The sequence below is a fragment of the Sturnus vulgaris genome, chromosome 11 (genome assembly GCF_052056855.1).
Source record: "Sturnus vulgaris isolate bStuVul1 chromosome 11, bStuVul1.hap1, whole genome shotgun sequence".
NCBI lineage: Eukaryota > Metazoa > Chordata > Aves > Passeriformes > Sturnidae > Sturnus > Sturnus vulgaris.
Genome location: NC_142253.1, coordinates 1,227,088 through 1,238,534, shown reverse-complemented (window position 1 = coordinate 1,238,534; position 11,447 = coordinate 1,227,088). Strand labels below are relative to the sequence as shown.

At 56.5% G+C, this 11,447-nt stretch overlaps 1 protein-coding gene and 1 long non-coding RNA gene across 2 annotated transcripts; one reads left to right on the top strand and one right to left on the bottom strand.

Moving 5' to 3' along the window:
* Nucleotides 1–326: 326 nt before the first annotated feature.
* On the bottom strand, nucleotides 327–2,816 carry LOC148222456 (uncharacterized). Its single transcript, XR_015805919.1, has 2 exons — nucleotides 2,562–2,816; nucleotides 327–2,245 (listed from the first exon to the last, which is right to left on the bottom strand). It is a non-coding gene; the product is annotated as an uncharacterized LOC148222456 (long non-coding RNA).
* A 2,801-nt stretch (nucleotides 2,817–5,617) lies between these two features.
* BHLHE40 (basic helix-loop-helix family member e40) lies at nucleotides 5,618–11,009 on the top strand. The gene is made up of 5 exons (XM_014873878.2): nucleotides 5,618–5,834; nucleotides 5,933–6,002; nucleotides 6,208–6,315; nucleotides 6,859–6,982; nucleotides 7,991–11,009. The coding sequence occupies exons 1-5, from the start codon at nucleotides 5,755–5,757 to the stop codon at nucleotides 8,839–8,841; spliced, it is 1,233 nt and encodes a 410-aa protein (XP_014729364.1). The 5' UTR covers nucleotides 5,618–5,754; the 3' UTR covers nucleotides 8,842–11,009.
* The last annotated feature ends 438 nt before the right edge of the window (nucleotides 11,010–11,447 follow it).

The window sequence follows — 11,447 nt, the reverse complement described above, 5'->3', positions numbered from 1 at the left end:
ACCCCTAAACCATGTCCCCCATCCAGACAGGTCTTGAACCCTTTCAGAGGGGGTGACTCCACCACCTCCCAGGCAGCACTGCAGCCCCCAGCTCCCCACTCTGACCTGGCACACTCTCACCTGTGCCCTGAGGAACAGCCCCTGCTCACCCCTGTGCTGATGGCATTTGCAGCTTGTACCAACTCCCCCCGACCTGGCTCTTGGGTGCCCCACAGCCCATGAGCAGGGAGGTCACACAGACCTTGTCCCAAAGCCTCGAGTTGACAGGTCAAGGTTTAACTCACTCATGTCCTGACATGAACTGCAGGAGGAACACACTCCTGGGCTCTTCTTCTGCCTGTCCCAGCTTTATTTTATTATTATTTTTAGGGGTGGGTGTGTAATCTTTTTGACTCAATTAGCAAGTTCAGAATATTCTCTGTGTTAATATTTGACTCAGACATGATGCAGTTCGGCCCTGCAGCTGTTGTTACCTGCATCCCCCGAAAGAACAACATCTCCCCAGACTGGGAGCCTCGGTGGTGTTGATTCCTGCTGGGGTACGTGGGTGCCAGTGGAAAATAAATAACGTAGTATTTTCCAAGTGGCAGATCTGAAGGCACCCTGCTTCCCTTGCTTTGCATACTCACAGAGCATCATCCTCTCTGCTTCCCAGATATGAAAGCCAAGGCAGAGACATCTGATGGGGCTCCAGCGCTGACTCACTGTTTGATGTGAGGCAGGAGGAGGGATGTGATCAGATCCCATTGTGCAGAGCATCCACCAGACAACGCCAGCAGCGGGAGGAGAGGTGATTCCTCATCCTCCCTGCCCCTCCAAACCCTGCTGTCACTCCTCGCTGTCCCCTGCAGCAGCCAGGATGTCACCTCTGAGATGACTCTTGGGTTGTAGACTTCCATCCCTGGAAGTGTGCAAGGCCAGGTTGGACAGGGCTTGGAGCAGGTCTGGTGGGAGGTGTGTGTGCCCATGGCAGGGGTGGAACTGGATAACTTTAAGGTCCCTTCCGAGCCAAGCCAGCCCATTCCCGGAGTCCCTGATTCCGTGATTAGGCTGGTGCAGACAGAGCTGAGGCCTGTGCAGCCCCGGGGTGTGCCGGGTGTGCACGCCCGGGGTTCTTTCTCACGAGATGGTGCAAGAGCCGGGGGGGAACTGGTTAAACAGCGTGAGCTGCCAGGGTTTGGCAGGGCAGGATGTCACCGGGAAGCCGGCGTGTTTTATTAAACACGCTATCAAAGTGGGCTAAAGTCTCTTATTAATGTCCACAAATTTTGCCACTTCCAAATAGTTTCCACCTACATGTTCCTCCCACTGCTGCACTGGGTGCTGGCAAACATCTCTGCTCAGAGAGGGGAATGGCTTTCGTTTGAATAGTCCTGGGGCGAGTTTCGCTGAGCGATGCCAGCGTCATTCCCGCAGCTCTCACGTGCCCGGCAGAGCTCCAGGGTCGTGCCGGAGGGAGGGCACAGAGACAACAGCTCCTGCTGTGTTTTCCCAGGGCTTTATCCAGGCAGAGCCCATGGCAGCCTCAACCAATGCAATTAAGCAGCGATGGATGCACGTATTTGCAATATTAAATCTCGACTTCTGACTCGTGACGGTTCCTGCCGGTTTCACGGCAGCGAGCGCGGCCAGCTGCGCTATCGAGAGTCACACACAGCTGAAACCACCCGGCCTCACACCAAATGGGGCTTTTGCAACTCCCAGAAGGCTGAGGCAGAGCCCTGGTGGGTGTCAAGCTGCTGCTCGCACCCTGCGCTCTGAGGTCCCACAGCATCCCTCGGGACCGGCCGAGGGGTGCGGGCTCTCCCCCGCCTTCCTTGGAGCCTGCGGTGGGAAAGGAGCCGGGCAGCTCTCCTGGCAGCTCCTGCTGGGCACATCCCAGGCTGCCCACACTCCGCAGGACCCATGGGATGGAGGGATGGAGGGATGGAGGGATGCAGGTGCTGTCCCCCCGCTGACTGCGCCCAGCCAGTGCCTCCCGCCCGTCCCGGGGGCGGCAGCAGCTGCGGAGCCGCGGGGCTCGGGAGCGGAGCTGTCACGTTTGCCGAGCACAGGAGACAGCCCTGCTGCCCAGCCCGGCTCCCACAGGAGCTTTTCCTGGTGCGGAAAGCACGGGGTGTTCCTGCCGGAGGCTCGGGGCCGAGGATGCCGAGGGCTGAGCGCATCCCTGGCGGCACCGCGCCCGCGTCCAGCCCCGGCACGGCTGAGCTTTCACCTCCGGTGCCAGTAACCCGAGCCGGGATTGCTGGAAATGGGAGAGAGGGAGAGTCAGCGATTTGATTACAGGCCACAGGCACATGCCTGGCCTTCATGGATATATTAAGTAAGAGACATTTTAAAACAAAACCACCCTCAGTAACCTTATCGTAAGCTCGAATCCACAACCCATCTGTTAACTCCCGGCGCTGCCCACATAGGCTTCCATCAGACAGCAGTGCCAGGGATTTTTGGAACGTTTTCCCCCCAAATCCCCGCGGTCGGAAGGGGACAGTCCCGGGGAAGGGATAGATCCTGAGGCTCGGATTCCCAGCCCACCCCCGAACCAGCCCCCAAACTCTCACCTTCTCGTGCCTCTGTAAGTAACTGCAAATCCCCCTGGACACGAGCTGTCGCGGTCCTGTGACTCCCAGCCCTGCTGGAGGAGCGCTCAGGAGAGCTGCTGCTCCACGCATGGCTTGAGAGAATTCGGCCTTTTTAAACATTTTGTTACTGCCCGAATCGTGTGGTGTAAAGGAGCCCTCCATGTAGAAATAATTCAGCAAACACAAGCGAGAAGGCGAATTGATGATTGCATCAGCCCTTGCTTATGAAAACTGATCCCCAGGAAAATGTAACTCAACGCTCGAGCAATCTCACTTGATGCCCAAGAATGTAATAACTTCATTTGGATCCTCCTTTTAGGGGGACTCCTAAATCCTTGGCAACGTCCCTTAAGGTCATGAGCAAATCCTGATATGGAGAATTGTTTGGCAAGCACGAGAACAGTAAAAGGGCTAAATAATTGGGGATTACCTCTGACCCTGATTTGTGGCTCACCACCCACTGCAGGAATGTACCGAATATCTGAAGGAGCATGCAGGAGTCAGACAATCCACGGGCATGAAGCCGTCCACGTACTCTTGGAGCCTGAACTTCAAATGCAGAACAGGTTGGCCCCAAACCTCATTTTTCATTAGCAAAAGGCTGCAGCAAGCTCTAATTATTTCTGTTGCCTTGGACAAAGGGTCAGAGATGGGACAGATGAAAAATTGTCTGTGTTTTTTCCACCCTTTGTTTGGAAAATAACAGCTTGGTTCTTGGGGGCACAGGGAGAACGAACTGTCTGCTCCAGGGCTCGTTACTGAGGCTGGTCACGGTCCCTTGAGCTGCAGCAGGGGACAAAGGCATCACCCCCGTGTCTTCTGGTGGTTGTTGCTGAATTTGTTCGGTGCCTGCAGGAAGGAGCAGCTCGGAGCTGTGATTCTGTGGCACTCAGAGCTCCATGCTCAGCCCCAAGTCCTCTCCTCCACGGTGTGCCGGGGCTGTGACACCACAGGGACCCTCATGGTAGATGAGCATTGGGTTGAGATGTCTTTAAGATCCTTTCAACCCAAACCATTCTGGGATTCCAGGATCCTGGCCATAATCACCAGGTTTGCAGGCTTGGATGTCAAACGCTGAGAAGACCATGTTGAGTGGGACAACCCAAACATCTGTTTTGTGGAAGCCTCATGTCACTGATCCACTGCTGTGGTATTCACACTGGAGATGATGCTGGGAGCTTGTAAAGGAGATTTTGGGGTTTTATAGACCTTACATTTATGGCTAGCATCTTTCTGAGGCTCCAGCTTCCCTTGGGATTCTACCTGGTAACAAGAGACACCTTTGGATGGGGATAAACCTTAAACAGCCTGTCTCCATCTCCCACATGAAACCTCTCTGTGCTCTCATGTAGCACTTCCTTCCCTCGGGTTCCTCCCGAGGTGGAGCAGCCAGGACTCTGCAGACAATAGCAAGAGCTCAGTGCTGGAGCTCTTCTGTTCCCTTATCGTGGTAAACGCAGCTTTTATCAGCTGAGCCTGCCTGTACTTGCTCAGCACTCAGCAGGGAAGTGACCACGGCCCTTCAGGAGAGCTCTGCCTTGGCAGGTACACACAAACCATTATCATTGCTCAGCATTGTGCAACTGCTGGCGTCCATGGGCTGGCACGGCCATGGGATGTCATGGAATGATCTGGGTGGGAAAGGACTTTAAAATTATCATCATTCCAACCCCTGCCATGCACAGGGACACCTTCCACTAGACCAGGTTGCTCCGTGCAACACTTCCAGGGATGGGGCAGCCACAGCTTCTATGTGAACCTGTGCCAGGGCCTCCCCACCCTCACAGGGGAGAATTTCCTGCTGATCATAGAATCACACAAGGGTTTGGGCCAGAAGGGACCTTGAAGTTATCATCTATTTTCACCCCCTGTAATGGGCAGGGGCACCTTCCACTGGAGCAAGTTGCTCCAAACCCTGTCCAATCTGGCCTTGGACACCCCCAGGGATGGGGTCCTACCACCCCAAAACTTCCCTGCAGCATCACCATTTCCCCAGAGCCACATTTTAGCGACTCTCACTTAATTTAGTTTTCCTCCCACATTTCTAAACTTCCATGTCTACAGCTTTCTCTGGGTCCATGTTTGTGCTTGGGTCACTTTGGGGGTGATTTTTTTTCTTTTTTTTTTTTTTTTTCTTCCCCAATCTCGGGACGCAGCAGTAGTACTGCATAGTATGGCAGGGTGCTGTATGGCACAGCACAGTATGGTACAGCATGGTATGGCACGTTATGGCTCAGTATGGCACGGTATGGCATGGCACAGCAAAGCAGGGCACTGTATGGCAGGCACAGCACAGCACAGAATGGCGTGGTATGGCACGGTTTGGCACAGCACAGTATGACACAGCATGGTATGGCATGGTATGGCTCAGGATGGCATGGGATGGCACAGCACCACACAGCAAGGCACTGTATGGCAGGCACAGCCCAGCCCAGTCCAGCCCAGCCCGGCCCGATATGGCACAGTATGGCACGGTATGGCACTGTACAGCACTGCATGGCAGACACAGCACGGCACGGCATGGTATGGCACTGTATAGAATGGCACAGCAAAGCAGGGCACTGCATGGTAGGCACAGCCTAGTCCAGTCCAGCCCGGCACGGCACGGTGTGGCACAGTATGGCACTGTACAGCAGAGAACCGCATGGCAGACACAGCCCAGCCCAGCCCGGCACGGCACAGCCCGGCACGGCACGGTATGACACAGTAGAGCAGGGCACTGCATGGCAGACACGGCACGGCACAGTATGGCACCGTACAGCAGAACACCGCATGGCAGGCAGGCTGACACAGCCCAGCCCAGCCCAGCCCGACCCGGCCCGGCCCGGCCCAGCCCCAGGCCGCCACCCCGGTCCCCGCCGCGCCGGGACACACGTGCGGGGGGGCCCCGCGGCCCGGCCCCGCCTCCCCCCGCGCCGCCGCCACGTGAGGCTCATGTGACGGCGGGGCGGGGGCGCCGGGGCCGCCAGACGTGCCGGCGGTCACAGGGCTCCGCACGTCGCTCCCGTCCACCCACTCGCCCGCATTTAACCCGGCCCGCGGCCGCCCGCCGCTCCTCAGCCCGCGCGGCGCGGGCGCGGCATGAGCAGCAGCACCGGCACCGGTACCGGGACCAGCGGCACCGCTACCGGCAGCCCCTGAGCGCCCCGCACCGCCCGCGCCCCCCGCCCCGATGGAGCGCATCCCCAGCGCGCAGCCCCCGCCCGGCTGCCTGGGCAAGCTGCCCGCCCTGGAGAGCGGAGACCTGCCGGGGTAAGCGGGGCTCGGGGGGCTCCGGGGGGCTCCGGGGGAGCGGCCCCGCCGGCTCCGGGACGGGCGGTAACGCGCTGCTCTCCTTTCGCCCCGTGCAGGCTGGACTTCGCGCACATGTACCAGGTGTACAAGCCGCGGAGGGGCTTGAAGAGGAGCGAGGACAACAAGGTAAATGAGGGGCGAGATGGGGGGCGATGAGGTGAATGGGGGTTAACGGGGTAAACCGGGGGTTAACGGGGGTGAAGCGGCCGCTGCGCTCCCGGGGCGGGGGCTCGGCCGCTCCCGGGCGCGCTGGGCACGGGAGGAACCGCAGCAGCAGCGGGGCCGTGCGGGCTGTCCCGTCCCCCCCTGACCCGCTGCCCCGGCCCTACAGGAGACCTACAAGCTGCCGCACCGGCTGATCGAGAAGAAGAGGCGCGACAGGATCAACGAGTGCATCGCGCAGCTCAAGGACCTGCTGCCCGAGCACCTCAAGCTGACGGTAGGTGCGAGCGGAGGGACGGGGCAGCGGCTGCCCCGCCGCCGGCTCTCTGCTGCCGCTTCACCGCGGATTTGGGGTGGTTTTTTTGGGAGTTGTTTTTAATTTTTATTTTCTCCGCGGTGCCGCACGCCCGGGCAGGGTGTAAGCGCATCCCAAAGTTCCCCGGGAGCTGCGGGTCCCTGCGGGAGTTGCCCGCCGGCTCCCCCACGCCATTGCCGGGCGAGAACAGTCCCCAGCCGGGCTCTCCGGGCTGCCCCGGGTTCAGTTCACGGTGCCAGCAGGGGCAGCAGAACCGATAAATAAAACGCTTCTCTCCGGGCTATGCGGCTGGTCCGAAAGTACCCAGAGGGTTCTGCGAGAGCCTTTTCCATAGCCTGCTTTTTAAGTGATTTCCATGGAACGTTGCCGGTGTAGTCCTGCCTGCTCTGGGTGTCACCGTGTCCGTCCTCCCGCGGCTCCTGGGGAGGCACTGGCAGCCCCGTGGGGCTCCTGCCTGCGTGGCCCAGCCCGCGGCGGGTGCCAACCTGTCCCCTGTGCTCCCAGACTCTAGGGCACCTGGAGAAGGCTGTGGTTCTGGAGCTCACCTTGAAGCACGTGAAGGCACTGACCAATCTCATCGAGCAGCAGCAGCAGAAGATCATCGCTCTGCAGAGCGGTTTGCAGGCGGGTGAGTGCTCAGACCAGGGTGAGAGCCTGTGGGGGTGTGTGTGTGTGTGTGTGATGGACTTTCCCTGGGGAGCCTCTGAAATGCGGTTGTGACACCTTGTTCCCCTGAAGGGAGGAGACAACAATTGTGGCTTTCATGCTGTCGTTTTCTCAAGCTTTGCTTATGAGCTTTCACAAAAAAAAAGATGTGTTGCTCAGGGTGGTCAGTGCAGAGAGCCCTGGAGTTTGTTTGAAATTAAACTGGGTTTTAAGTAGTTTTATTACAGCCCAGGTTTGCTATGAGATTCTCTCCAAAGCCATTCCCATTTGTAAGCTTTAGATAACCCAGTCGGGTTTATTTGGTTGTTTTTCTCTGGAAATAGATGCAAATCTGCTTTCTATACACGTTTTTTAAAGTTTCTTTATAAACGAGCTGGCCTGTGCTCTGCAGGCAGAGGGGAGACTGGGTGCTTCAGCTTATCAGCCTTAGATGCACTTCCTCCTGCTGTTTTCACATGTGGCACTCACGTGAATCTGATACAGTAAACCCGAATTTTTTCGGAGGCGCTGTCCCTGCCCCGGCAGCCACAGGGAGTGCAGTGGAGCTGCTGGAGCTCCCCGGAGTCCCCCGGGGCTGCTGGAGCTGCTGCCAGGGCCGGGAGCTCCCTGCCCAGAGCTGCACCCTCCCTTCCCCGGGGACTTTCCTGGAGAAGCCACAGCTTGACTCACTCCCCTCTCCTCGCTCTGGTACCTGTTGAAGGTGGATTATACAGTAAATAACAAAAAAGAGCAGGCGGCACTTTACATAAAGTTATTACGTAAAAGTGGGCAGGTGGATGTTCCGATGGAATTGTCCATTTCTGCAGAAATCCAGGGATTTCTGTTCATAGAGTCCAGCCTGGCCATCACATTCCCCTCTGGCTGTGCTGGAGCCCAAGTCCAACGTCGCCTGCGGCCCGCCTCGGAGGTGAAAATGGAACTATTTAGCATGTTGTTAATTTTTAATTTCTCTCTGTTAATGTTTCCTTAGGTGACCTGTCATCGAGAAACCTCGATTCCAGCCAGGAAATGTTTCGATCCGGTTTCCAGATGTGTGCCAAGGAAATGCTGCAATACCTGGCGAAGCACGAGAACGGCAAGGAGCTGAAGTCGTCGCAGCTGGTCAGCCACCTGCACCGGATGGCCAGCGAGGTGCTGCAGGGCGGGGCGGCCCGCAAGCCCGGGGACATCCCTCCCAAAATGGTGGACTTGAAGGAGAAGCCGGTGGCCCTGGGCGAGGGCCACGGGAAGAACTGCGTGCCCGTGATCCAGCGGACATTCGCTCACTCCAGCGGGGAGCAGAGCGGCAGCGACACGGACACGGACAGCGGGTACGGGGGAGAGCTGGAGAAAAGCGACTCCAAATCGGAACAGCCCTATTTCAAAAAGGATACCGACCTCAAGTACGCTGTCCAGGAGAGAATAAGCTCTATTAAACAAGAGACTGAGGACCCGCCGGCCAAAAGGAGCAGGCTGGAGTCGCCGCAGGACGAGGGCCCTTTTGGCAGTGACATGATGGGCTCTTCCAGCAGCTTCCTGGGCCCCCACGCTCACCAGCCTCCCCTGTGCCTGCCTTTCTACCTGATCCCGCCGTCTGCCACCGCCTACCTGCCCATGCTGGAGAAGTGCTGGTACCCAGCCTCGGTGCCCGTGTTGTACCCCAGCCTGCCGGCCTCTGCCGCCGCACTCTCGGGCTTCATGAACCCCGACAAAATCTCCCCCCCTCTGCTGATGCCCCAGAGACTCCCCTCTCCTGTACCAGCCCATTCCCCCATCGACTCCTCAGCTCTGCTTCAAGCTTTGAAGCAGATTCCTCCTTTGAACTTGGAAACCAAAGACTGAGCGCAGTGTGACTGGTTTTTCTCTTTTTTTCTTTTTTTGGTTTTTTTTTTTTTTTTTTTAGTTTGAGAGACTGTTTCACTTTTATATATTGGCTGGACTGAGGTGTGGGGACGAGGTTCACTGTGCGTAGGAAGCTAAATCCCCTTTTCTCTGGCTTGTCAGGTAGCTTGGAGAAGGATGAAGGATGCACCCAGGTTAGCGATTGACAGCTGCTTCCAAAAGATTAAAGAAGGGTTTAAGAAGGGTTTTGTGCTTCACCCCTTCCCTTCCTCCCTCTCCACATCTACAGAGCAGCAGTTGACTCGGTCAGCTGCGAATCTATTGCAAAGCTGTGAAGAAATGTTCCATGGGGCAGACTTGGTTTGAGGGTCTGCCAATATAAAATTCGTGAATATAAAACACGGTACTTCCCTGAGCAGCTCTGAAGGCAATGGCCCTGCTGGCTCCTTGGAGCTGGGCTGGTGTCCTAGTGACCCTGAGCGTGGTGTGGTGGTGGCAATGCCACCGTGAGCGCAGGAGGAGCAGGGCAGTGGTCACTGCAGGGGCAGCAATGTCACCAGGAGGAGCAGGGCAGTGGTCACTGTGGTGTGGTGGTGGTGGCAATGCCACAGAATGCAGGAGCAGGGCAGTGGCCACTGTGAGGTGTGGCAGTGGTCACAATGCCACCAGGAGTCCAGGAGGAACAGGGCAGTGGTCACTTCAGGGGCAGCAGTGTCACCAGGAAGATCAGGGCAGTGGTCACTGTGGTGTGGCAGTGGTGGCATTGCCACCAGGAGGAGCAGGGCAGTGGTCATTGTGAGATGTGGTGGTGGTGGTGGCAATGCCACCAGGACTCCATGAGGAGCAGGGCAGTGGTCACTGTGAGGTGGTGGCAATGCCACCAGGAGGAGCAGGGCAGTGGTCACTGTGAGGTGGTGGCAGTGGTGGCAATGCCACCAGGGCTCCATGAGGAGCAGGGCAGTGGTCACTGTGGTGTGGCAGTGGTGGCAATGCCACCAGGAGGAGCAGGGCAGTGGTCACTGCCTGGTCACACACAGGTCGGGCAGACCTAAGACGGGTTTCTCTCCACACCCTTGCCGATACATAGATATTTTTTAAGAAATAAAAGGTAGCTGCTGCTTGGAGCTTTCCATGGCGTAATCTAATAAATAAATTAACCTGCGCCCTTCCTGTAACTTGAGCTGCTACGTTGGGCCGGGTCAGGGGAGCTGTCCCTGGGATCGCCTTGCTGGTGGCACCGGCTCCAGCCTCTGCTGCTGCTGCTGCACGGGCTGCGTGTCCCTCGGGAATGTCCCTGTCCCCTGGGGCATGGCTGTGTCCCCGGGCATCTCCGTGTCCCTCGGGAATCACCGCGGTTTCCCCGGCTCGGGAGCCTCTTGCCAGAGGGAGCAGTTCAGCCGGAGCTGGCAGTGCCATCCCCGCTGAACGTGCCCCTGTCAGTGCCTTTGGAAAATGACAGCGCTGGGATTTTCAAACTCAAAACCTGGTCCCGGCAGGGTTTGAGCATCTGGATTCCTCCTTGGCAAAGCCTGGCTCACATCCCCGAGTTAAGGAGAGAGGGGCCGGGTGGTGCCACTTGTGAACTGCAAGGGGCTTTCTCCACAGAGGAACATCATCTCCAGTTTAGCTTCTTTTTAATTAAAAAACCCCAAACTTCACTGCTAAGGGCAGTGCTCTTTGGTGTTTTTTTTCTGACTGGTTTTGAGAACTGGTGAGCAGAACCCCTGTCTGGATCCTCATGTCGCCCTCCCATTGCACCAGCTGTTGAGATGCACTATGCTTGATTGCAGATTGTGTTCTAACGTTTATTTTGTTGTTGGTTTTTTGGGTTTTTTTGGTATACAGTTGTTGCCTTTATTTGTAAAATCCTGTTATAAATATATATATATATTATATAAATATATTAAAAGTTAAAACGTTTCAGATGTCTATTATTTGTATAACTACTTGAGCATAAAGAAGTGAGAAATATGAATGTATTCTTGTTTCTGGGTTGTCTTTTTTTTTTTGAAGAGAAGAATATTCCGTTTTTCTCTCGGGAGAGGTACAGTGTTTATATTTTGGAGCCGCCTTCAAGGTGGGATATTGTACATATTTTTATCTTGAGTAAATGTTAAGTAGCTGTTTAAAAATGCTTAATAAAATAATTCTTTTCCTGTGGAAGATAAGGGTTTGCCTCCTGTGCTTTGAAATGTTTGAATAGGGTCATTCCACGTGGTCTGGTCCAGCAGGGGATGGCACAGGGAGGAGCAGGATCTCAGGAATCAGGGAGAAGGGGGGATGAGGGATACAGGGGGCAGTGGGACTTTTGGGGTGCAGGGAAGATGGGGGATCTCAGGGTGCGGGGGGAGCAGAGATCTTGGGGTGCAGGGAGGAGTGAGGATTTGGGGGCACGGGGGGATGAGGGATTTTGGGGTGCAGTGAGGTGAGGGATTTTGGGGCACAGGGGGGGATGAGGGATTTTGGGGTGCAGTGGGGTGAGGGATTTTGGGGTGCAGTGGGGTGAGGGATTTTGGGGTGCCTGCTCCCCCCACAGTTCCTCTGCCGCCGGTGCCTGAGGGAGCTCAGGGTCCCATTACCCGTGTCACCAGGGATATTTATTTATT